At 58.6% G+C, this 25115-nt stretch overlaps 2 protein-coding genes and 1 long non-coding RNA gene across 6 annotated transcripts in view; 1 reads left to right on the top strand and 2 right to left on the bottom strand.

Annotated features, from left to right (window-relative positions):
- PKIG (cAMP-dependent protein kinase inhibitor gamma) overlaps window positions 1–12674 on the top strand; it is a 31419-nt gene extending 18745 nt beyond the window's left edge. The window contains exons 3-5 of one of the 3 annotated variants that reach the window (XM_045295273.1): window positions 758–895; window positions 8286–8457; window positions 12218–12674. In XM_045295273.1, the coding sequence (XP_045151208.1) occupies window positions 8310–8457; window positions 12218–12297 (228 nt within the window). In that variant the 5' untranslated portion in view covers window positions 758–895; window positions 8286–8309 and the 3' untranslated portion in view covers window positions 12298–12674. The remainder of the gene's footprint in view (window positions 1–757; window positions 896–8285; window positions 8458–12217) is intronic. The other 2 variants (XM_045295272.1, XM_045295271.1) reach the window with 2 other exon arrangements.
- LOC123522288 lies at window positions 55–4283 on the bottom strand. Its single transcript, XR_006680565.1, has 3 exons — window positions 3879–4283; window positions 3121–3259; window positions 55–352 (listed from the first exon to the last, which is right to left on the bottom strand). It is a non-coding gene; the product is annotated as an uncharacterized LOC123522288 (long non-coding RNA).
- Window positions 12675–13276: 602 nt separating the features above from the next.
- Window positions 13277–25115, bottom strand: part of ADA (adenosine deaminase) — a 24654-nt gene continuing 12815 nt past the window's right edge. The window contains exons 3-12 of one of the 2 annotated variants that reach the window (XM_004698279.2): window positions 21214–21336; window positions 19665–19808; window positions 18918–19033; window positions 17618–17745; window positions 16188–16259; window positions 15996–16097; window positions 15732–15796; window positions 14720–14849; window positions 14052–14153; window positions 13277–13460 (exon numbers count right to left, since the gene is read on the bottom strand). In XM_004698279.2, coding sequence (XP_004698336.1) covers window positions 14061–14153; window positions 14720–14849; window positions 15732–15796; window positions 15996–16097; window positions 16188–16259; window positions 17618–17745; window positions 18918–19033; window positions 19665–19808; window positions 21214–21336 — 973 coding nt within the window. In that variant the 3' untranslated portion in view covers window positions 13277–13460; window positions 14052–14060. The other variant, XM_045295344.1, reaches the window with a different exon arrangement.

Below are 25115 nucleotides of genomic sequence, written 5' to 3'. Positions count from 1 at the left end.
CTCTCTCTCTCTCACCGTGTGTCTCCAAGTTGCCCACGTGGCACTTCACGGGCTCCGTGTGGGCTTCCTCCCAGCCTGGTAGCCGCAGCTTCCCTGCGTGCGGCTCCGAGCCCCACAGGCACGTGTCCTTTCCTAACCTGGGAGAAGAGTAGCTGCTAAGGGCAGCGAGTTTGACGGTTGTCACGAAGAATCTGAGGCGTTGCACCTCCAGTTGGAAGTGCCTGCAGGCCTTGTGCCTCCGGGTGATGGTCACGTGGGCCAGGCCTGTGTCAGCTGGGCTGTGGACTGCCTTCTTGGGGCATGACCTGACCGCTCTCCAGCCCTTGCGTCAGAAGCTCCTGAGTGCGCGAGGCTGGGCAGGAAAAAAGGAACAGCATTTCTTAGTGGAACTTCAAGGTGCCAGCATACCAAGAGGCCTTGGTGGCCGAGTGGTGATATGTCGGGCTGCCAACCTCAAGGTCGGTAGTTGGGAACCATCAGCTGCTCTGTAGGAGACAAATGAGGCTTTCTACTCAGTCTTGGACATGCACAGGGCCGTCGCGGGGAGTCAGAGTTCCAGGCACACCGCTCATTTATTTCCACACTCTGTAGCCTGACAGTGCAGGCTCCATCCTTGCCCACACTCCGTGGTCCCACGGGGGAGACTTTATCACGCTGCAGCGATGAGCCAATGACCTGCCATATTGCCAGCTGCACCTGGGACCCCTCGGAGGCCTGCTGCCTACCTCCCTGACCTTGGATTCGTTTGCTTCTGTAGCCACCAGACCCTGATCCTCCTGCTGATCTGGGACCATCAGCCCTGCCGCTACTGGAGTTAGGAGAAGCCTCCGGCCTAGCACCCGGCCCACGGACTTGGAACCTGTCTAGATTTTGACGGGCTTGTTTCTACAATTGTGTGAGCCATTTTTTCCATAACTCTTATCGATCTTATCTATCTATCTATCATCTATCTACACAGACATACACACACACATCACTGGTTTTGCCTCTCTAGAGAACCTTGGCTGAGGCAGCAGGTCTTTGTGGCGCACAGGACCCTGGACAGTGGGTGGCCCTATATGGTTCTTGCCTAGTGAAATCTGCAGGCTAGTGGAAGAAAGAAATGGAAATGACGGACCAGTAAGCACACATTTTTGGTCAGTACTGTGAAGAACAGACTGGGTAGCATTACACACAAACACACCAGAGAACATTCTGTGACATCCCTGGTCCACTCTCTGAGGAGTGGCATTTGAGGGGGGATCTGGAGGGTACTGCGGCTGCACTAGCTCTGTTAAGAACAAGGGGCAGAGAATGTTCCAGGCAGAAGAAACCATCTGGGTGAAGGTCCTGAGGCCAGAGAGCATTGAGCTGGTTTGCCAAATGAAAGAGAGGTCTGTGTGGCCAAGAGGAGGGTGGGCATGAGGGAGGGTGCAGGCCCCGGGCAGTACGTGGCTTCAGGAGCTGGCAGGAACTGGGATTTTGGCTATCCATGTGGAATAAGAAAGCATCAGAGGTGAATCCCAGCAGGGAGCCACACCCCGTGAGACCTTGGGTTGGGGCCCAGAGGAGACTCCGCCCTGGGCCAGGCGAGACCCCAGAGCCTGGGGGTAGACTCAAGGGGAGAGAAGGGGGCCATCCTGAGCTAGATGGTGCAAGCTGAAGAGACAGGCCCTGGGTGGCAGCTTGTGTGGGCGCCGAGAAGGAGGAAGCGGTGACTCCTGGTGTCCGGCTCCCGGTGGGGGGGCCTTCAGTGTGCCCTGGGGAGGAGGGGGAGAGAGGGCAGGCTTGTGCCTTGGAGGCAGGGGCTTTGAAAGTCTTGTGAGCTACTTTGTTCAGACTCCTGAGGGACGCTTGGTGGGAGTCACCAACATTCTCTTTAAGGAGGAGAGCTGAGAGATTTGGTGTGGGGCTCTCAGTAAGGTCTGAAACGGAGGCGGAGCCTGCATGTAGGTGATGAAGAGGTGGCCAGAGAGGTAGGCGTGAGGTCCCCAAGGGTGTGGGGTCTAGACACCGCCACTTGGGAGAGGTGGAGGAGCCAGCGATCAGAGAGGCTGTTGGAGACAGGATGGCACTGCCCACATGGCCGGGCCACCAAGGAAGTCACTGAGCATGTCTCTGCCTCCGGTACCACGCCCTTTCCTCCTCACCACGCATTCCCCAGTGCCAGGCTTCCCACCTGTCTGCCTTCAAACAGAAGCCGCCCCAGGCTGGGCAGCATGGAGAAGCCAGACACAGGCGCCTGCCTCTGTGGTGAGCTCCGCTCTCAGCTGCCTCTGGGGTCCTGGTGCTGGCCTCTAACCAGCTTCTCCAGCCCTGCCCCCAGCCTCCCTCTTTCTGGAAGCATGTGTTCTGCATGGAGTCCTGACTTCTCTGTTCGCCTCCCTCTCGCTCCTTCTGGCTCTCAGCACAGAGCCGCTGCTCGCCCCTGAACATGGGGCATGCCAGCTTCCTCATCCTGTCTCACAGGGCCCTGGGTAGCCTGCTCCCGCTCCACTCTGGGGGGCTACTCCCAGCAGACCTGGGCCCTCCCCCTTCGGGCTCTGTGGTCAATGCAAAATAATCTCCTTTCTCTTTGGTCATCTTCTGCAAATATTTAGCATTAAAAAAAAAAAACAGGAAATGACCTTTCTTGTATATCTGGAAAAACAATTTGAGACTAATGGAATCTGTCTGGTCACTGGGACTCATAAGCTGCAGACTTGGAAGCAGACTGGCCATGGGTGGAGCCAGGGCCCGTGGGAGCACTAGACACAGAAGGGAGAAGGCAGCTCCCTGTAGGGACCCCCAGCAGTGCCCTTTAGTTTCTGGACCCCACAGAGCAAGCACCTGCAGAGGCAAGCCTCTGATCCTGCATGGGGAGAGGTTTGGGGGCAGAGTGCAAGGGCATCTCAGCTCCCTCTGGGGGAACAATTGCAGGTGTCCACACTCCAAAGGAAGGAACTAGGAGACTTCACACTTTAGCAACCTGCAGGGCTAGAGCTTATCTCTGGTCAGAATGGCTATTAGCCCTGCCTGGACCACTCTGTCCACCTCCTAGATCCCACCCAGGGCCTTCTCCTCCTGGAGGCCGCCCCTGACTGCACGGCCTTCAGAGGAGCCAAGCATGCAGAGAACCAGTCCGCCTTCCACAGTACTGACCTCACCCGGTGACGCACGGTGTGTTGACCCATGCCGTGACTTTTTCCATATCAAATGGCGGGTTCCATGTGGGCTGAGAACAGGTCTTTAGGTCTGAGGTGTGCCCGGTGCCTGGGTTCAAGGACGTCCTGGGCAAACACTCGATGAATGAAGAACCAACAGAAAAAATGTCAGCACAGAGAGACTCAGAGACCATCTTCCTTGTTCAGACGGGTGTGGGGGGCACGGAGAGGAATCTGGGAGCGAGGAAGGGAATGGGGGGCGCGGGGGCGGGGGTGCTGCCCAGGGCTGCCCACACGCATAGGCTCTCTGGAAGGTCCAGGGGGACTGAGACAGGTGGGAAAGAGATGGAGCTTTGACTCTATTTCCTTTTCTTACCACTTACACACATATGCAACAATGAAATACTGAAACGGTAAAGGGGATGGCTTCGTTGTAGAGAATGCTTAGAATGCAAAAGCAATGTCAAACCACTCATCGTTCCTAGGAATGTATGTGGTTCCATCATGAGAGGCCCCAGGGTGGCACAAGCTGTTCGCAGCTACTAGCCTGACGGTTGGTGGTTCAGAACCACCTGGTGATCTGCGTCCATACAGAGCCCAGGAGAGAGCCCGAGAGGGCAGTGTACTGTTGCTCAGCAGGGCATCGGGCGCGGTGCGGGCAGGGCTGGTGTGTGCTTTGACAGTAGCGTTGAGATTCTGCCTCACTTAACGGTATCTGTGAACGTTGTCCCACACATTTAAAATGCATTCACACACCTTTCCTCTGTCTATGAAGGAGTGAAATAAGGATGGCTCCCCTCTTGTTCTGTTAGAACCTCATCTGGCGTCTTCCGTGTTTGACTCTTAGAAGCAACTTTCTGGTGTCCATCCTTGTCCACTCGTCTTGATGTGCAACCTGGACTATTTTCCAAAAGTAAATGGAGTTGACTGGTCAGGGCCTGGAAACCGTGGCGATGCCCCGTGCAGACTGTCAAAGCACTCGCTTCCCCCGTGTGGTTGCACTAGCCTGAGTGACCGTTTCCTGAACTCCCCTTCTCATGTGTTGTTGACGCTAAAGGGCCGAGGGTGAGGCAGTCCGTGCTGTGGACGTAGAGTCGCCTGTCAGAGCCCGGCTCACTAGGAGGTGAGGCAGCCCAAGCATGCTGGCTCAGTTAGGGTTTTCCAGGGCTGGGCTGTCAGCTTGGCCCCGTTCCCTCGCCGTGCCCTGCATTGGGCAGCTGGGAAAGTCAGGCGAACCAAGGGCAAGGGCCACGGCCCTGGGAATCTGCCCCGGCGTCAATGACACTGGCCCTCTCCATGGAACTGGAGTTAGCAGACGGGACACCCACCCCACATGGAGCTCTGCGGTGGACAGAGAAGGTGTCGCTCGGCCATCCCCATAGATGGGTGATCCCCAGTCACTGATGGTCACTCCGAGATTCTGATCAGTGGGGTGGCTGCTCTCTGCCAGGCCCTGGTGGAGGGTCTGGCGGAGAACAGCGGGAGCCTACCCAGGACAAAGGCTTTGAGCCAGCCCTGCTGGAGGCCAGGCAGAGCCTCCTTCCTGTTCACCCAGTGCCAACCTGCTGACAGCGAGGAGAGAGGGGAGCAAATCAAGGCGCCGCAGAGCTGGCGCGCCTGCTCAGTTGGCCCCTTCTCACAGGCAGCAGCTGTACTGCGTGTGGGCGAGGCTGGCCCATCCGAGCTCTTCCTGAGTCAGGCATGCAGCTACCTCCGAGGGCTGTTGTGGCGAATACGTCAGTGATCTTCCGGAAACCCACAACCCGCTAACCTGTAGCGACCTGACAGGACAGGGCAGAACTGCTCCGTGAGGTTTCCGAGACAGAATCTTTACAGGTGCAGACAGCTTCATCTTTTTCTCGAGGGATGGCTGGTGGGTTTGAACCACTGACCTTGAGGTTCACAGGACAACGCCACCAGGATTCCTTTGAAACTCATAAGCGCTTAATAAATGCTATTTTTACTATGGTTGTAACGGCGCCTGGGTGGCATAGTGGCTATGTGTTGAGTTGCTAACGGCAAGATCAGCAGTCCGGACCCCCCAGTCACGCTGCAGGAGAGAGCTGAGGTCATCTGCTGCTGTAATGCTTTAAAACCCCAGAAACCCAAAGGACCAGTTCTGCTCTGTCCCAGAGGGCCTGTGAATCAGAACTGATGGAGTGGCAGAAGGTGTGGTCAATCCTATTGTCGGAATTTTCATAATGTGTCTCTTGTTCTGCCTGCGTCCTGGTATTGTTGTTGCCACAGCCGCGCCCCCTCCCCCCTTGCTGTACAGCTTTGAGCAGGTTCCCCAGGGGCAGAGGCAGGATGGAACGTCTGTGCCCTGAGAAAGACCCACCTCTTGAACTTCTGGGAGTTCATTTTGCTGTGCTGTGCTATTGTTACTGGGTGCCTGCTCGCTGCCCTCAGTTGATCTTAGGTTCAAGCCCATCGAAGAAGGCCTCCCTCTTTCCCCTGGCCCTCCACCTTACCAAGCATGGCCTCCTTCTCCAGGGACCGCACTCTCCTAGCCAAATGATAACAAAGTATTATTTTGTTAGAAATCAAAAACCAGCACCCTCAAAACAGTAAGAAAAATAGGCAGGGCCTGCCATCTGCTGGAGCTTTGGGGGATTGCCTTGAGAGACTCCTGTTTCCACCTTGCATTTACCGATTGTGGAAAACGGTAAGCAGAAGCCAAGCCGCGTTCCCCTCTCTTTCTCTTTCTAGTCTCCCCAGGTGATCTCTGAGTGTCCTCTTTGATCCATCCATGAAATCTCTGTCCTGAGCGAAGTGTGGTGGGGGAACGGAAGTCCAGCTGTGAGCGTCCTGTGTGTGTGTCCTCTCCCCCTCACAGCACACCCCTCCCACCCAGCACTGATCGACAGGCTTTCCAAACACTCAGGGTGATTTCTGGACACCCCCCCACCATCAGTGACCTCCTGCCCTGGTCTTAGGAAATGAGTTTCCTGTTATCCCGAAGAAGTGGACACGGTTAATATTTGTTCATTCAGATGTTTTTTTTCCCATTAGCTTTCTTGTGGGGTGAATTGGCTTCTGTCACTGACCAGTGTGCCCCTGCCGTCTTGCTCTCTCACCACACGTGCCTCTAGCACGTTTCTCTGATTGGAATTCTTGTGGTGACGTGCCACCTCCTGAGGCACTGCTGGGCGGTGCCTGACAGCTGCTACCACAGACAGTGTGCGGTCAGTGTGCTACACACACACACACACACACACACACACACACACACCACTCTGGGTGTGGGCCTGCATGTGTCTAGATTTGGTAGTTGCTGAGCCCACCCCAGCTGTACTGTGAACTCCTAGGGGTCAGGTCAGTGGCTCAGACCATCCCCCCACTTCCTAACGAGGGTCTCCTATCTGGGAAGTCGTATGTCACCACTTTATGGAAATCCCCGATGCGCGATAAAGACGCTAGCATCCCTCCATCACATTCACCCTGGTCTTTTAAAAATGCAGTACTGCCTGTTGACCGCTGGGAGCGGTGCAGCTAGATGGACAGTCTCCTGTGGGCTGCTGGTGAGCACGTGACTGGGAGTGTTGGCTTCATGAGCGCTGCCCTTTTGGGCCACTATAAATACCACTGTGCCATCGACCACAGGGACACAGATGGTGCTGCGAGTCCACTCCCTCATCCGCCAGCCCAACCACTCTCCTTCTGGAGGTACTCTCAGCAACTCCGTAGGGTGGACACGCGGGTCACATGGAGACCTGGAGCTTTTCAGGGAATGCCGAGTCATCTGACCCCCTCCAACAGGGTAGGACTGCTCCTTTGGGCTGCCCAGACTGCCTGTCTTTGCGGGAGCAGACGGCCTCATCTTTGTTCTGTGAGGGGCTGGTGAACCCCTGGGCCGTGTGGTTAGCGCCCCACTGCATGGGCCGCCAACACTGTCTGGGAAAATTGCAGAGCACCTCCATGTTCAGTTCCGGGGCTGGTCAAATCAGCCCGGTACAGCGAAGCAAGGGTGTGCCAAACCCAAGGATGTGGGGCGCTCCAAGCAGACTAGATGGTGAGATGCTTCATATGGCTCCAAAGGAGCTTTTGAAACATCGATGGCTCTTTCTGTGCGTGGGTTCTTCTCTCCTCTTGGACTGTTATCAACCCTCCAGGCTGCGGCAGTAACTTCTCACGCCTGTCTTTCCTGCCCCTCCCCTGAGATTCAGTCCCCAGTCTCCGTGGACTTTCTCCACCTCACCTCTGGGAGGGCTTGCTGCATCTCTGAGTTACCCCCACAAAATCCCAAACCACGAATATTCCCCATCCCACAAGCCTTGGTGGCTCTACTGGATTGCACTGTGAAGGACAAGGTCGGCAGTTCAAGCCCAGCAGCCACTCCATGGGGGAGAGTGGGCGCTGTCTGCTCCCGTAAAGATTGGCAACCTCAGAAACCCTATATAGGTTGACCTGGATGGCAGCCCCTCGGTTGGTCGGTTTGTTTTTATAATCTCTACTCCACCTTCTCTCCTCAGAGTAGTCCTCGCCCACCGTCCGTCTCAGTAAACCACACATCTCTCCACCTGCGTTTCCAGGTCAGCCACCACGCTTCCTATCAGTCCTGTTTGACCCATCCTCACAGGACGTCTACAATCCTGTGATGGCCACCTTTACTGCCTGTACTTCTGCGGAGCCTCCTAACTTGCCCCCCTGCAGGCCCTGCTCCACCCCAGATCCCTCAGGGGCACGTTACAGGTGTGACCTGTCCCCTGCCCGCCACAACAGAGTCCTCACTCTCACCACAGCCCAGGCTCATCCATTCTCCCGATGCCCTCCTCACTCCGCCTTCCCCTGTGCTGCCCCTGCCCAAGGTTCTTCCCCTCAGCCTGGGCCAGGCCTTGTCTGCTCCCGGAAGACTGTGGCCACTGTTTCCACAAAGATGGGGCCCCAGTGACTTGCCCAGTGAGCACCTGGCCAAAGCCTGGCGCCTGATGGCAACGAAGGAGTGAGTCTCTGTGGAAACTCAGAGAAAGATGCACAGCGGTGGCTGGAGAGGTAGCATCAGGGGCGACTATCTTGGTTCTTGGTACAGTTTTTGCTTTCTCGCTGGTCTTTAGAGGAAAAGGCAGCCACTGTTATTTTGTCAGAGGCCCGGGGGAGCTGGGCCGAGTCCCCTGCGTACCTGCGTCTGGCCTCACCTCCGCCGCCCCCCTCTCCTCCCCGCAGACGGAGAGCGATGCGACAGGCGTGATGGAGGTCGAGTCCTCCTACTCGGACTTCATCTCGTGTGACCGGACAGGCCGCCGGAACGCCGTGCCCGACATCCAGGGAGACTCCGAGGCTGTGAGCGTGCGGAAGCTGGCCGGAGACATGGGCGAGCTGGCCCTCGAGGGAGCAGGTCAGAGCCAGTGGGTCTTTGGCCCGAGTCTGTGGAGAGGCGCCTGCTGGCCTCCACAGCTGGCCACCAAGTCCCATTAGCCCCAGAGGCCCCCGGCAGAGTCCAGCCAGATACGAGCTGGCAGAAGGGGCACCTTCCGACTGGGTGTCCTGGGGCTCCTGTTACCCTTCCTTCACCCTCTCAGCCCACCCGCGGGCCCTGTCAGTTCTACTGCCAAGATCCATTCCAGGGCCTCCACTGCACCTACAGGCCCCTCAGATTCCCCCTGGCCGACAGCCTGGCCCCCTCCTACTGTCCCTGCACCCACAGCAGCCCTCCCACTCCACCCATACCACTGCCAGCAGGGTCATTAATGGGCTTCCCACAGTGGGCGATGCCGCCCCCTGGGCCTGGGGTGCTGGACTGTGGGGGGCGGCAGAAACAGAGAATGAGACTTCATCCTGGGTCTTGGGCTGTGTATAGTACACCCATTTGTAATGGCCTGCTGGGTGGTTCTGAGTACTTTTTTTTCTTGAAAGGGAGGCGGTAGGCTAACAAAGCTTGGGAGCCTGCGATGTGGAGCTCGTGTTTGGCAGAGCAGCCTCTAGACGGGGGCCACCGGCAGGCGGCGGTGCTGCTCATCTGGGTGTCTATTCACCCGCTCAGATGTGTTGGCTGACCAGCTGCTCTGTGCATTCATGCTCGAAGCCACAGGGTCCCAAATTGACTTTCCTGTATCCCCTTGTCAGACCAAAACAATTACCCAGCACTCCCTGCAGTTCCACGATTTCACCCCCTAGCCTGGATTGTTCCTGTGCCCGCCCCCAGCAATATCACCCGCTTTGGGGAACACTGGTTTACACCGTCCTGTCCCAGTTCACAGCAGAGGGAGGCCACCCTTACCCGGACACCCTCCAGCAGCCTGCTGCTTGGCTGGGCTACCTGGCCCTCAGACCCCCTCTCGGCTCTCAAGCACACCTGAGCACCGATGGCCGGCCTCCAGAGGGGCTTTTCCTGCCGCAGGCGCCTGGCCTCGTTCTGTTGAGCACCTTGCAGGAATGAACAAACAGAAGGCGCACAGCATCTGCTTCAAACACCTCCCTCCCCACCCACACCCTTCCCAGCCCTTCCCTCCCTCCCTCCTGTCCGTTCTCCTCCAGATCCGGGCACGTTGGTCAGCCCTGGGCCCTCCCTTGGGAATCTTCTGTGCACAGAAGGCCTCCCTGCCCAGTCCCCCTGCACCGATGAGGCCGTGTCTCTGCCACATCCCTTCCCACAGTAAATTGCAGCTGCCAGCTCTGTGCCTGTCCAGCCCTACCCCCCACCCCGCGACGGTGGTGGGGTTGTCCTAGAAAAGCTACAACCCTGACTTCTCCCTGTGTGTCTGAGAACCTGTGAGCTTGCTGTGAGCAGAGAGAACCTCACAGGGTTTGAGCCCAGTACTCGCTGGGAGTGTGAGAACCTGGCTTCCTTGAGGGAGAGCCCTTTGGAGGAGCCCCCACCCCCCGCCTGCCCCCACCCCCACCCCCAGTGGTCATCGGTGGAGTTTGAGGCATCTATCAGCCCTCTTCAGCCTCCCCGCCCCTCTCCCCTGGTGCCCTGTGAGCAAAGGGCCCAGCACACTGCTCCCTGCTCAGCACCGGCTCCCCTCCCTCCTTTCCCTGCTCCTCACTCTCAGCTTGCCCACACCTGTTCCCCAGAAACCTTCCCTGATGCAGGGGCGGGGCACCTCTTCTCCAGCTGCCTCGGCGGCCCGGTGCCCCCTATGTGGGCTGCTCCAGCACTGGTCTGTGTCTGTGCCCGCGGTGCCTGGTGGTGTTTGGCATGTGATAGAGGGGCCCAGTCAGTCAGTGAGTGGCTATTCACTGCCCAGCTGCCCCGTGGGGTGCTGCCAGCAGGCGTGCCGCCATGCGCCCTCCCCCTCCCCTTGTCTTCTGTCTTCCTGTTATCAGCGCCTGGAGACCTCCGTGGTCATAGCCGCTCCGCTGTGCCCCCAAACCCTTCAAGTCCATTCCCCCAGAAACCGAGGGCCCGGGCTTATGGGGATCATGCGGCCTGCCAAGGGCTTCGACACTGACCATGGGGACCCAAGGAAAGACCAGGGTTCACAACAAGGAAGTGGGACACTAGTGGCGGAATGCGATGGAGGAGGCAGGCTGGAGGCCCCTCAATTAGCAGTTCCCTTAATTAGGGGGTTCACTGCGGGACTGGGGATACAGAGTTCCGGGATCCAAGCCTTGGAGGCGGCCGGGCGCACAGCCAGGAGGGAGAGAGGAGCCTCTGCCTGCCAGGGAGCATGGGCCTCCTGTGCCCCAGTGAATGCTAAGTGCCAAAGGGCCACAGATACTCCCAGGGAGTCCCCAGGGTGCTGTTTGGAGAAGAGCGGGATCCGGGCCCTACATCCCTAGCCCCAGCTGGCTCAGAAGGGGTGCATGACCCTGTGTGCTGGAGGTGCACCCTAAACACACCCTTCACAGGTTGGTGGCCACCTGTCTGCTCCCCTCCTACACAGGCAGCTGCTGGGAGAGGTGAAACTGAAAGTGAGCAGCAGGCCGGGGCTTCTAGGGGTTTAAAGAGACAGCGTCCCTTGCAGGGCCAGGAGAATCCGGGCCAAATAGGGCATCCCAAGTAGGGAAATGTTCTCAGTGCACAGTATGGTTTGTCAGGCTCCTGGAGGGCATGAAGGACCCTTTGGGACCACGCCTCAGCTGCAGGGGCCACACCAGGACAGGAGCTGGGGGGGAGGGCGGGGAGGCGTGGAGCCTGGGAGGGAGGGGGTGTCCAGGTGCAAAGGCTGCTCCAGACGCCCTCCTGCCACTCAGTGGACTCTCAAGAACCCAGGGAGGCGATCAATGTAGGTGCAAACCCTGGAAACCCTAGGGAGGGCACTTGGCTGCAAGGGAAACTCAGTGGCAGGGCTGCTGGCTGTGGTCGCAGTCAGGGCTTCTCTACCTGGTCTCAGGCAAATCAATCTCCTCACCTAGCTTTCGCCCCCTCACCAGCAGGAGCTCCGTCCAGGGTGCTGGCTCTCCCACTCCCCAAAGGGCTGGTTGCAGGTGCAACATGACAGTAGGGTGGCTGGGTGGGTGCTGGCTTTGAACCCGGCCCCAAGTGAGCTTGTAGCCCAGCTGGGGACATCATACCATCCACAGAGCTCTGCCCACGGGCTGCTACCCTGTGGGCAGAGGCCGAGCAAGGGCCCAAGACTGGAGGGCCCGGGAACGGGTTTAGTAGTCCCCTCACCGCCCGTCCTGATGCCGAGACCAGCGGGCCCTGCCTGCCCCCCTCCCATGGGCGGGGCTTGAGAGAGCCTGCGGGAGGGGGACCCATGGGGTAAAGCCACTCCGCCCTTCCGAGCCTGGCACTACCCGCCACCCACCCCTGCTTCCCACCAAGGTCTCTGTGCGGGGTGGGGGAAAGGATGGAGGCTGTCAACAGTGGGCTGTTTCAGACTCCTCTGCTCCCTCGCCCCAGAATGCACCCCTGGCCCTCCCCTAGCACACTGAAGCAGCCCCTGGGCCCCTCCCAGCACCAACCCAGCTGCTGGGCCTGAGCTGGCCTTGTCTGCTCCAGAACTCCCTTCCCTGATAGGCGTTGGGACCTGTCCCTCTGCCCCTCAGCCATCTCCCCAGGGCCAGCCCCCGCCCCCTTCCCCAATAGGCCAGGCTGACTGTGCCTATGAGAGCCCATCTGGTGGGGCTCCAGCCCTCCCCTGCACTTCCTGAACAGGTCTCATGGCTCTGCCCTGCCCTGGCCGACACCCCCACTCTCTTCCCTCCAGAAGGGCAGGCGGAGGCAAGCGCCCCAGACAAGGCTGCGAGCACCCAGCCTGAGAGCAGCGATGGGACCACCTCATCCTGAGTCCGAGCCTGACCTGCGGCCCCTGCAGGAAGAGGAGCCCCGAGCCTCGTCTGACGCCCCTGGTCCCCACACCAGACTGAGAAGCCCACCTGGGCACAGCCCAGGCCCACCCCCCTGACACGGTCACTGCAGGGTGGCACTTATTCAGTGGGGACTCGGGCGGGGCCCTGCCCACCGCTGTGAGCAGCCCACCCAGGAAGGAGCCTCTCCCCACCGCCCCCCGGGAGGTCTGGGCAGGGACCACGTCCCAACACCAACCCCTTCTCTCAGCCCCGACCGTTGGGGTCAAGACCTTCTTATTCCTTTTATAAGAACACATTTTAAACTTTTTAAATACTTCAAACCTTTTTTTCCAGCCGACCTGGAGGGAGCGGACAACCAATCAAGTGGGGGGGGGGTTGGAAAGCAATGGAAACCAACCCCCCGAACAACCAAGCAACCCCAAGCGCCGGCGGAGGAGCTCGGCAGGTCCTCTTCTAGGGAAGGGGTTTCGTGCTTGAAATGATCTGCACACCCTCTGCCCTTTGTGCTGCGAGAGGGGCACCTGGCGTCTGGGAATAAAGCTCTTGGCTGCAGAGACTGGCTCATGACGGTTTCTCCTGGAACGGCAGAAGCGGGCCGGACCTCGTTCTTCCGAAGCTCACAACACAGAGATGCTGTGCCACCCAGAGGCCAGCACTGCCCTGGGCCCAATGACTGGTGTGTCCTCCTCCCCTTCAGCCTCTCCTGAAGCCCAGCCCAGGAAGCGGGTCCCTCTGCAGCCCACGTGGGTGGGGGAAGAAGCCAGGGAGTATGGCTGCTCGATTTTGCCAGTGGGCAGACAGGCTGGGGGGGTGGGGGTGGGATCCGAGCTCCCAACCCTTGAAGGTCTGGCTTCATATTCCTGACCTCTTGGGGCCCTGCAGCTAAGCAGGAGGCCTGAGTGGAGCCTTCAGCCCCTCCCCTCAGCCCACTACACACTGCACAGCATCAGCCACGATCATTGTATCTGCATCTTTATTAAGCACCAGATTCTGAGGTCCCCAGAGGAGGGGGGGTTGTTCCTGATTCAGCTGAGCCGGTCGGCCAGGGCCTCCCTCGGTCCTGGCCAGGATCCTAGTGGGAGGAGTGGTGTGTCCACGCTGAGGCCCGTGCTCCCGCTGAGCACCGCAGTCCGGCCTTTCCTGGCAGGAACCCAGGTGGAAAGTCAGCGACCCGACAGGGTTATGAAGACGGGCAGACAGAAGGAGCAGGCCATTCAGACGTCAGAGCCAGAGGGGAGCTCCCTGGTACAAATGGGGAGACTGAGGCTGGCCGCAAGGGAATGGTTTGCCCAGGTCACACAGGAAGGAAGACTAGAGGCAGGAGCTGGACTCAGCCCCCTGCCTGAGTTTAGGCTGCCATGGTGTCTGCCCCTTAGACCAGCCCCTCAGGCTGGCTCTGGACAGATTACAAGCCAGCTGGGGCCTGCCACAAGGAGCCCTGGTGATGGCGTGGGTTGGTAACCACACGGTGCACAGCCTGAATCCATCAGCTGCTCCGAGGAAAAAGATGGGGCTTTTTATTCCTGGGAAGAGTCACCGTCTCAGAAACCCCCAGGGGCAGTTCCTCCCGTCCTACAGGGTGGCTGTGAGTCGACCTGGCAGCAAGTGTGGCGTTTCTGTTGGTTTGAGGGACCCCCGCCAGGCGCTGGAGCCAGCAGTGAACACCATCGAGGAAGAGCACCTTGCTAGGAGCTCCACCGGCAAGCAGACTGAGCCCAGGCAGGAACCTACCTTCAGAGGCTAGGGGGCCAGTCCATAGGCCTTCTGGAGCTGATCCACCAGCTCCTTCTTCTCGTTCTCGGGGAGGAAACTGGACCGCGCCGAGTTGAGGTTCTAGAAGGGCCAGCAAGGCATTAGCAACAGGAAAGGGGCCCCTGCCAGGCTAGTAAGAGCCCCTCTTCAGTGCACTGGAGGAATCACGCTCAGAGGGAGAGAGACTAATCCCAAGGGCCCTGTGTTCTCGGCGACCGGCACTCCCCGTGTGGCAGGTGGGAGGGAAAAGGTGGAAAAGCTTTCCAAGAGGCCAGGTAGGACTGCGAGATCTGAGACGTTCTTGCAAGGACAGACTCGGGTTTTTCAACCCCCCCAAGATCAGGGTTTTAGCCCGGAATGAAGGCGAACAGTTTTACAGCTGGACATTGCTGGCTGGGGAGACACAGGGCGGGAACAGCCCCTAAATGCTCAAGGGCACTCGATCCAAGCGGAAGAGCAGACGCCTGGCCGTGGACCAGGAGGGCAGCCTGGAGCGGTCCATTGGGAAGCCAGCAAGCCAGCGATGGCTTCCCTTGGACTGTCAGGCAAACTGGTTCCTGGTCTCCAGAGAGCCTGTTTCCTGGGCAGCACCTCAGGATGGGAGGAGAGTTTCTGGGGCCCAGAGTGCAGGCTGACACGGCACTCACCAGCCTCTTAAACTCCTCTTCGGTGAAGCCCATGTCCTGCTTGGTCATCTGGTAATCGGTGTTCAGGGTGGACTTGAAGATGAGAGGGTCATCCGTGTTGAGCGAGTAGTTAGCCTGGTCATTTTTGAACCTGGACAACGAGGTGGAAGGAGGAGATGCACTTGCCCATACACGCCCCTCACCCTCATTAGACAGAGGAAGATGCATTCTGAGAACCCTGGTGACTCGTTCAAGGCTACAGAACTAGCAACTCAAGCCCAAGGCTTCCCAGGCCAGGACCACGGCTCCTGCCAATTCAGTGCCTGCCCCAAGAGCAGTGGGGAGCCATGGGAGGGGTCTGGTGTTAAGCCAGTGGCCCCTGAGCTACCGCCCAGCTTAGCCGTCCACGTCACCGCCAACATTCCCAGAAGAGTGATCTGCAGTGTGCTCTGTCCAAGACACGCCTCAAGCCCCTGGGCTCAGCCTCTTCAAACAGCCCGGAAATGACGCGGCAAGACCTCTTACCAACCATCTTGTTTAATCCCGATCTCAACTGCAGCAGCATCTGATACTGCTGACTGTTCTTGAGACACCCCCCCACCCCACGTCCCCTTGACATCTCAGAAACCACTCTTGGTTTTCCTTCTACAAGTGCCTTTAAGGGTCCCCTGGGACTCCATCCGAGGCCCTCTGGCTCTGCACACCTCTTGGGACCCTTGCTTCTCGAAACACCGTATCTCTGTCCAGACGACTACTCAGACCTTTCTCCAGTCCACGCAACTCCTTCAACATCTGCTCGGGCATTCGGTAGGGACTTCCCACCGCACATTCCCAGACCTCCTGAGGGCCCCTGCGTGCTCTCCTCGCTCCTTTTAATCAGGACTCAGGGGAAAGCCCAGCTCAGCTGTGGAGCCCCCAGCTGTAAGATGAGGTCAGCGACACCTGGCCTCAGCTGGTGACCATCCCGTATTTCCTTTCCACACCTGGCTTTTCTTGGGACCCAAGGAAAGGGATGCAGGTGGCTGGGCCTCACCGGATGACTGCGTGGTCCGTCCCCAACTTCCAGGCTCCTGTGAGGTAACTGGACCAGGGGCAGACCTGGAAGAGGAGGTGTGTAGGTAGGCTCAACCCCAGGCCACACTGACCCCCAGGCCCCTGGCACCCTGCCCCTCTGGTCCCATTCTTGCCATGGTCACCAGCCTCCTCGTTGTGTGTCCTTGCCAGTCCTGGTTTCTCTCAGCCACTCCATGGCTGTAACGTCCCCAGCCCGTCCGCTCCTCCCTACCCCGCCCCTCACCTCGAAATGCATGTTTTCCCGCCGCAGCCTGCTATAAAGGGCCTCATCCTCCAAGGTGTGGTAGCCGTGGCCCACCCGCTCCGTCCTGAGCGTGTCCACCGCCTGCAGGGAAGAGGAGGGAGTGGAGGCCCAGTGTGGGGCAGCGGGGAGCAGGGAGGGCGAGGTCTCACGGCCAGCCATCTGTCTCCTCACCTCCTTCACCATATTCGCCGAGCCGACCTCCCCGGCGTGCACGGTGCGGTGAATGCCACTCCTCACGGCCTCCTGAAAGGGTTAAGAGCCAGGTCACGGCCGCCCCGCGAGGGCCGTGACGTGGGCCACCCCACAGCTGGGCTGCATGTCAGAGCTAATGTCTATTCGTTAGTGGTTACCCTTGGGCTGCAACTGCAAGGTCAGGGTGTGAAACACCAGCTGCCCCATGGGAGCAGAGGGATCGTGGAAGGCCGGTGTCCTGCTCTTATCAAGAATTATAGTCTTGGAAACTCACAGGGGCAGTTCCACCCTGTCTCCTAGAGGCGCTGTTGAGTCAGCATCGACTTGCTGGCAGGGAGTCTGAGATAGATAGATATATTTGGGTTTTACTGTGGCCCTGTTTTCATCGGTGTAGTGCATCTCATTAGGGAGTGTCACTGAGGTTTACACGAGACTAAACTCACTGCCGCTGAGCCCATCCCGACTCCCTAGGGACCACACTGCAGACTAGAATTGCCCCTGTGGGTTTCTGAGACTGTCAATCCGAACGTGAACAGAAAGCCTCATCTTTCTCCCACAGAGCAGCCGGTGGTTTCAAACTGCTGACCTTGCAGTTAGCAGCCCAACGTGAAACCACTCTTGTGTCCAAGCCCCTTTACCCGGGCTCAGGTACATTAAGCAGTACCACTTCAAAAAACTGTCATCGAGTTGATGCCAACTCATAGTGCTCCCCGCTCCTCCCACCCCCGTGGACTTCGAGACTGTTAACTGTTTATAGGAGTAGAAAGCCCTGTCTTTCTCCCAAGGAGCAGCTGATGGTTTCAAACTGCCAGCTTTGCGGATTGCAGCTCAATGAGTAACCACTACACTACCAGGGTTTCCTTCAATAGCATGACCAAGGTCACATGGCTTCAAAGTATGGTGCCAGCTCTGAGCTCGGGCGGTGGGCGCCCGAACACCCATTCTCTGCCACCATACTTCCTCCCTCCCACTGTCCCTGAATGATGGGCAGGAAGGGACCAGGGGACGGCCACTCCAGCCCCGTGCCTATGAGGCGTGCGCACACAGGGCCTTTCTCGAAATCACGCAGCAGCAAACCACAGGCTAGAACCAGGCTCCCGCCTGTGGGGGCTTTTGCCACCAGGCTCTCCATTTAATTCCTGGGGCACAACGCCTAAGCCCTGAGCTGCTAACCCGAGGTTGGCAGTTCAAGCCCACCGGCAACCCTCCAGGAGAAAGACCTAGTGGGGCCTGCTCCGGGTGGAACCCTCCGTGGAGAGTTCTGCTCTGTTGCCTGGGTTGCTGTGCCTGGCAGTCTGTCCAACAGCAGACCAGCCACGGGGCACTTGGGAACCCAGCAGCCCTCGTCCTCCCTACTGCACGTCAGGGAGAGTTCTTCCGTGGCCACGCCTCCCCCCCACAGTGCCCACCTCATAGGCCTTCACGTGGCCTTCGAAGAGGCTGCTGCCGGAGATGGTCTCGTCGCCAGCCAGGTCGATGCCGACCACAGTCTGCTGCCGGTACTTCTTACACAGCTCCACTACCTCCAGGGACCACTCTGTGGGCCAGACATCCCCGGGGCCTTGTCACCACCAGGCTATTAAAGATTGCCCCTGGCCCTGCTCTTCACCCCCACCCTGCGCACTCCCACCCCAGGACCCAAGGCCCAGGCAAGACAGAGCCTGGCAGCAGTATGCGCCAAGCTTGGATCCCAGGCCAGAGCCACCGGCCTTCAGCTAGTTGCTCCCCTCAGAGGGACACTCCTGCGCTCAGGGCACCTGGCCCTCCATGTCCTTTCCCTTCAGTGGGACACACCTGCCGTGCAGGGGGCAGGGCCCCACCCCATAGCCCTGCAGGTGGGCTCTCCCGCAAACAGCAGAGGAAGCCATGGAGGGCCACCGAGCTTGAGAGGATGAAGGGCACAGTTTGACATTTAAAGGGTGGTCTCCTTGGAGGATCACTAAATGTGCTGATAACATCTTGACCGATAAAGTGAGCACAAGATGTTGGTTAAAAGCCCAGAAAAGTACACAGGTTTAGAGCCAGATGGCCCTGGGTTCAGACCACACGGTTGGCGTTTTCTGACTGAAGGGAGAGAGGCGGTACTGCTCCCTGCCTCTTCTTCCTCATCTGTCAAATGGGGGCCGGCAACAGTGGTCCTGCCACACAGGCTGCTACAAGGAGTTGCGCCCTGACCACTGTGCCCCCAATAGGCCCTGGAGACCGGTCCAGGCTTTTGCTCGGTTTATCTTTTGTCCTTCCAGCAGAGGGAGGTGGCAGACTGGCTGTCTCCATGACACTGTCTACAGGTGGGAGAGGTGAGGGCACATGCCTGAGGTTCCGAGTGGGTGGCCTCACCCTGGCAGTTCAAGCCCCTGAGCTCTGGCCCGTGTCCGTGCCCAGAGTCAGACCTCGCCCCAGGCTCAGGGTGGACTCAGCCTCCAGGGAGGACCAGGCCCAATCAGAACATGGCTCGAACTTTAAACGGTGCTAGGTGCTTTTGTTTCTGAGTCTCCTGCAGTCCTGAGACTCAAGCTTCCATCTTCCTGGTGAGAAAGATCATAGCCCCCAGGGAGTTGGGGGCAGTCCTAGGAGGTCTCCAGTGGTTTCTAGAAGCACCAAGACTCCAGTGATGGGTGGGCTCACGGGGACACGGGGTGAGCTCAGGTGGGGCACAGGGAAGACTGGGGATCAAGGGTCGGGGTGTGGGCTGGCTGAGCACGCACTCACCGGGCATATGGCGCATGCAGCACAGGATGGACCGGACCTTGACCTTGAAGTCTCGTTCCCCCTCCTGCAGACCCTGGTTCACTAGGGACACGACCTCATCCGGGGTGAGGTCCCCTCTGCACGGGGAGAGGGTGGGGGGACAGGCTTGAGGTAAAGGGACAGCCTAAAGGCAGACAGACCTGGCAAATGGGGGAAAGGAGCCTGGGGGAAGGGGCAAGGGGAGAGAGGTGGTTCCAGCCATAGCACACCCTCCTTCCAGCTGGCTGGGCACCTCCAGACCCGGGCAGGGACATCCCAGTCGGTGACCCCACCCCTAGGTAGAGAGTGCTGCTGAGTTCCGGCCTGGTCTCATCCTGGGGGCCACAGCTAGAACGGAATAAGGCAGTGGACTGACGCCACCTGGAGACCTCTGGGCAGGGACAGGAGTGGGTCAGACCCATTGCAGGGACAGGTTGGAGCAAGGGCCCTGAAAGGCACTGGGGAAGCAGGTCCACGAAATGTGCTAGCCTGCAGGCCTGCGTGCACAGCAAGAGCTCCCATGAGACGGGATACACGAGACACCGGACAGCTTCCAACGGAGGCTGAAGCATAAGCCCAGCAGGAGGGAGGGGAACCACATCTCTGGACAAGTTTGAGCCCCACCCTTCTGAGATCATGGGCAGAAATACCCACCCGTGTGGCCCTTGGGTGTCAAGGCAGGGCCACTGCCACGCATCCAGCCCGGCCCCTCCCAAGGCGGTCACTCACTCGGCCTGGTTCCAGGGGATGGGCTTCACTTTGGAGTTGGCCAGCAGGTGCGGGCTGTAGCGCACCTCCACGTACACCACGCCCTCCTTGGCCTTCGTCTCAACAAACTCATAGGCAATCCTTTTGACGGCCTCCCGGGAGCCCCTGGAAAGGGAAGGAGCCCCAGGAACAATGAAGCTGCTCGCAGCCCACCTCCGCCAGCACCCTCTCACCCTCCAGCCCAAGCTCTGCCCATCCGCCGGGCAAGAGCCTTGTCAAGGACTTCGTTTCACCTGGACCCATGCTCCGGGCCCGGAGCAGCTGCAGTCAAGAAACCCACAGACACTTCACGGAGAAAAGGTGCTCAAGAGCGAAGCTGGGACTGTGCCCCAAGCCGTGGCATGTCTAACTGTCTCGGGCATGCCAAAGGCGGGCGTGCATAAAGGAGACTGGGGAGGAGCCGCTGCGTCTGACTTCTGGGGTCGGGATGACTATTAGACATACCTCCGACCGCCAGCAGAGTGACGAGCTGTGTCGCGGGAGAAGTACACGTACAGCTAGAGAGCTCCTTAGAAGCCAGCAGGAGGGGCTTCTCCTGCGCGTGGCCAAGAAAGGGGATGGGGCCCCAAAGAGGAAGGCTCTCGAGGTGATGGGCTGGCAAGAGTGGCCCCCACAGTGGGCTCACACAGAGATGGTGGGCCGGGCAGTGGTGTGTGCTGTTGTGCAGGGGGTCACTGTGGGTCAGAGCTGACTGGTGGCACCTGACACCAGCCCTGGAGACCACATGGCAGCGCGTCGTAGTTGGCTGCCGCCCTCCCGCTCAGATGTCCACCGCGCGATGTACTGTTCCGAGCACCACTGTCTAGGTTCCGTTTCCCCCGCGACGGCAGGGCTGCCCTGCTGCTTGAAAACACGGATGGCCTCGCTGATTGGGGAAGCGGCCAGACGGAGAGGCAAGAGAAGGACCTTACGGGCCACGCTAGTCACCACTTGCTGACGAGAAACGTCCCCCTTCCCAGGAATGGCCCAGATGATCCAGAGCCTTCCGTGAGGGGAGCTATCACTGCAGCTGATAGCATGCCAACACCACCCCACCTGTCTCATCGTCAGGGTCGATGACTATGGGCGTGGATGGTTCTGTGTGTGTTAAAATCCATCCGTAAGCATAGATGTCAGGCTTCTAACCCTCAGAGACAAATGAAGACCCGATCGATGAAGATCCCAGTACTAGGAAAGACTAGCAGTGAGGCCTTTGACTTCCATCAAAGGATGCCCATCAAAGTCGGGGACTGGCTGTACCTTTGACCCCCTGGACCAGTGGCTCCTGTGCTCTAAGCCCGGGCACGCCTACTTTGCCCCTTCTTGGGGCCTGCATGCAGGGCTAGAAGGAATCACAACCCTTCCAGCCACAGAAGGGGCATCTGAAGCCCACAGGCATAGAGAGTTCCCCAAGTGTGCACAGCAGAGAGAAGCAGAGCTGGGGTTCAGAGAGCCTCTCCCACACACTCTGGTCCCCTCACAGCTCAGGGGCTGGTGCTGCCCCAGGGCCTGGGGGTCCAGGACAACTCACGCGATGGCAGGCATGTAGATCTCAAACTTGGCCAGGAAGCCTGGGAGGCTGAGCGGCTTGTCCATGCCGATGATGTCCTGTAGCTCCGCCACTGTGTTGGCCGGGAGGGAGACCCCTCTCTTCCTGGGGACAACATGAAGAAGGGAGTGGGCGAGTCCAGGAATGCCCAGGACACACTGGGACCTCAGCAGACAATGAGACCTCCCTTGGGACAGATGGGAAAACAGAGGCCCAGGCCCAGACCCAGGACCAAATCCTCCCAACACCGCCTGCCCCTGAGACATGGACAAGCCAGCACATCTCACAGGGAACAAACCCAGGTCAAAGTCCATACATAAGTCCTGGTGGGCCCAGGAAACAACAAAAAAGGGGGAGGGGGGTGGGACCAGCCCTTGACTTCCTCCTTTGCCCCTGGTGCGGGCAGAGTCAGCTGGTCCTGTGCCAGGCCAGAGGCTATCAGGGGCAATCCCTACAGTGGCACAATTTCTGGGGCGGGTGCCAGCACCCACTTCCCTCCTCCGCCTTCCGTCTGGCTGGGAAAGGGCCCATAGGTAGGTGAGCTAGCTTCCAGCACTGTGCTCTCCCCCCAGGCAACCTTTGGGCCACCTCTCCCCACCCTCCTTACCATCTTGGTCTCCCCTCCTAGCCACGGGCCGGCTTGGCTCCTGCCTCCCCTACTCTCTGGCTTCCCTCCATCTCCAGGCCCCCTGGACCTCCGCTTCCCCTCCCTTAGCTCTGGGCAACAGCCACCCAGGCAGGCCAGGCATTCGAGAATCCCCTCTAACAGGAGGGACAGAGAGCAAGATGGCAGAACAGGCAGCTGGAAGGCTGAGAGGGCAGACGCCGACTTAGTAAAATGAACGAGACACAACACCCAGATGCAGCAGGGGGCCTGTCAGCCTCAGGCTGCAATCAAAGGTACGCCAGATAAAGCAGACAGACAAAAGAACGTAGACCAATGTGATCGCGAGATAAAAATTGGGAGCCCAAGGTGTAAGGAAATGAGAAGATGCAGTCAAGGTGCGCGCAGGCATCCACAAAGCAAGAACAGACAACCGAGGGAGGAGGTGGCCAAAGTGACGGGACTCGGATCCAGGGTGCGCAGGGTCTGGAAGAGCTGCTCTTAATGGATAATCTGTGTTCTCCTACACAGACAACCTGCTCCACAAGCCCTCCGGGGCTGCCTGGGGCCCCAGGCCCTGTGAACAACCACCAGCCTGCCTGCCTGCCCCAGTCCCTGCAAGACACGGTGAGATGGTGTCCCTGGGCAGTCCTGGCATCCAGTTTCCTCCTGGCCCCCTGCCCCAGCCTGAGTCTCCCAGAGTCACCCTCAGGAACACTGACTCGAGGACTGGACTCCCACGCATGGCCCAAACCCCGTGCTCTCTCCAGCCATGGGCTGCCAAGGCTCTTTTCCCGGGCATCTCTAGGTAAACTCAACTGCTAACAGCAGAGCATAGCTGCTTTTCTGTGCCACCCAGGGACCCCTTAGGCAGCCTGTGCCACTCACTAAATCCTGGATTGCAAATGTCATCGGGCCAGGTGGGGAAAATGGCACCCAGGCCTCTAGCTCCTGTATCGCCAAGTCCAGGGGCCACATCTGTGGGGGAACGGGGTTGGGGGCAGCATGTGAGGTCAGGTTCTGAATCCAGCCGAGAAAGTCTGAGTCCCACCTCGGCCCCGTCTTTGCCACACCATCCTGGGTAGACATCTGCTCCGAACCTTACATGTGCTCATTGGCAAAGCACAGAGCTGACACAGGAAGGGCGTGACGAGGAGCCATGGGACGATGTACACGTCCTGAGAGACGACAGGCTCAGGAGCCCGGGTGCCGGGGTTTGTATCCCAGCTGAGGTTCCTAAAGGCTGTGTGGCCTTGAGGAAGGTACCACACCTTTCTGTGCTTCCTGAAGTCCGGCATGTTGGGGGAGAGTGCCCGTGTGCCCTGCCTGAGGTGGCAGCCCTGGGGCTTTGAGCAGGGCCTGAGCCGATGGGGGGACAACTGTTCCAACTTCACACAGCGCTGTGCGGACAATGGTGGGGGGATGCGCAGGGACCCTCAACAGGACTCTGAGTTTACGTGGGAAGAGGAAGCTGACAGCGTTGCCAAGGAGACTTGCGGAAGAGGTTGGAGATGCCTCAGAGGAAGGCATCATGGGAACTGGCTGGGGAAGGGGCTGCCCTCCAAATGTGACATAGGCACCTGCCATCCCTCAACCCCATCCGGCATGGCCTCAGCTCTCTCCAGCACCCAGCCACACCATGAGAAGCCACAGCCTAACCCAGCGCCCCCTTTCTCTCCACCCCACCCTGGGCACACCCACCTCCTTGTTCCCATTAATGAGGCTAATGAGTGCTCTGTGACCCTTTCTGGAGATTAAATCCCATCTTGGTACCTGATAACCCATCCTAACGACCTCATTAGGGGCCCTGCAGTGCTGATTGATGACTGGATGTGGACAAAGGGCAGGGCAGATTAGCCAAGGAGCCTTCGCCCCTGCTTAGCCAGAGCCTTGATGTCCGGCTTAATAATCCTAATAATTCATTTAAGGAGCATACTCAGCTTGTGTGCATTCTTTGAACTAAGCCTCTGCTCGGCATGGGAGAGGTTGGGGTGTGGGCACTGGAGCCAGACCACCAGCTCCCAGACGTGGCCTCTGCTTGCCAAGCAAGCGACTTTGCCGGCCTATGACTCCGTTTCTGCATCTGTACGGAAAACAACCCAGGACCAGGCTGTCGGGCGGGTGGAACTGCCCCTGTGCATGTCTGAGACTGTCACTCTTTACAGGAAAGGAAGCCCTGTCTTTCTCCTGTGGAGCGGCTGATGGATTCAAACTGCCAACCTTGAGGATCGCAGACCGATTCATGACCTCTACACCCCCAGGGCCCCATGATCCCATAAATGACAGTGGGAGAATGTGTGTGTGTGTATGTGTGTAATAATAGGTACACATATTGTCATTTGTGGGAGTAGAGAGCCTCCTTTTTCCCCTGCAGAGCAGCTCGTGGTTTCAAACTGCTGACCTCATGGTTAGCAGTCCAACATGTAACCCAGGGGCCACCAGCAGCTACTTCCTAGGGCATTAAAACGACTATTAGAAGTATGACAAGATGAAGAAAGCTATTTGCTAGAACTTTCTCAGGGAGCTGGAAGTGGCACTCCCGAGAGTTGGAGACTGACACCCAAAGGCATCCTAGCTCTCTCTTTTAAAAAATATTTTATTAGTTTTTGGGGTCCCACTCAGCAATTCCTATACCAGTTGCTCAGGCAGTGCCATTGGCGACATTCTTCACTATGTGTGAAGATTCTCAGTATGTTCATTCTGGCGGCTCTGTTCCCTGCATCTAGTCTCCCTGCCCCTCGCTAACTGCTGGGTCTCACGTGATGGTTTCTTAAAGGAGCACAGTACTCCTGGGTGGCATTCTTATTTCATGAGGTCATGTGTTATTTCGTTAAAAGGTGACCTCAGGTTTAGTTTCGGTTCAAGGTGTAAAGCACAGGTGTATTCCCATTAGGAAGATGTAGACATTTGGGCCAAGGACAGGGGAGCCAGGTCTGCAGGCGACGGAGCAGCCATGGCACAGTAGAGGAAGCTCGGAGGGTCAGACAGCCCCAGGCTCAACTCTTGGTTCTACTGCTTGCTTGTATGGCTTTGGACAACTGTCTTCACTTTTCTGAGCCCATTTCCTCCTTGGTGAAATAGGACGGCAACCCCTCCTCCTCGGGTGGTGGAAGGGTTAAAGGCGCTGAGTAGGAGATGCTCAGCTAGTGGCACCCAGCCTGCTTTGTGACCCACCTGCCACAAATTCTTGCTGTGTCAAAATTTGTGTGCAGGACAGAGAGCTCTAAGCATAGGTCAGACTTAGCTAATAGCAGGCAGACCAGGCTTGACAGAGGAATGG

The sequence above is a fragment of the Echinops telfairi genome, unplaced genomic scaffold (assembly GCF_000313985.2).
Source record: "Echinops telfairi isolate 266 unplaced genomic scaffold, ASM31398v2 ScPeMD7_5592;HRSCAF=6446, whole genome shotgun sequence".
In the NCBI taxonomy this organism is placed as follows: Eukaryota; Metazoa; Chordata; class Mammalia; order Afrosoricida; family Tenrecidae; genus Echinops; species Echinops telfairi.
Note: the sequence above shows the minus strand (reverse complement) of the source record. Positions and strands in the feature narration are given on the sequence as shown.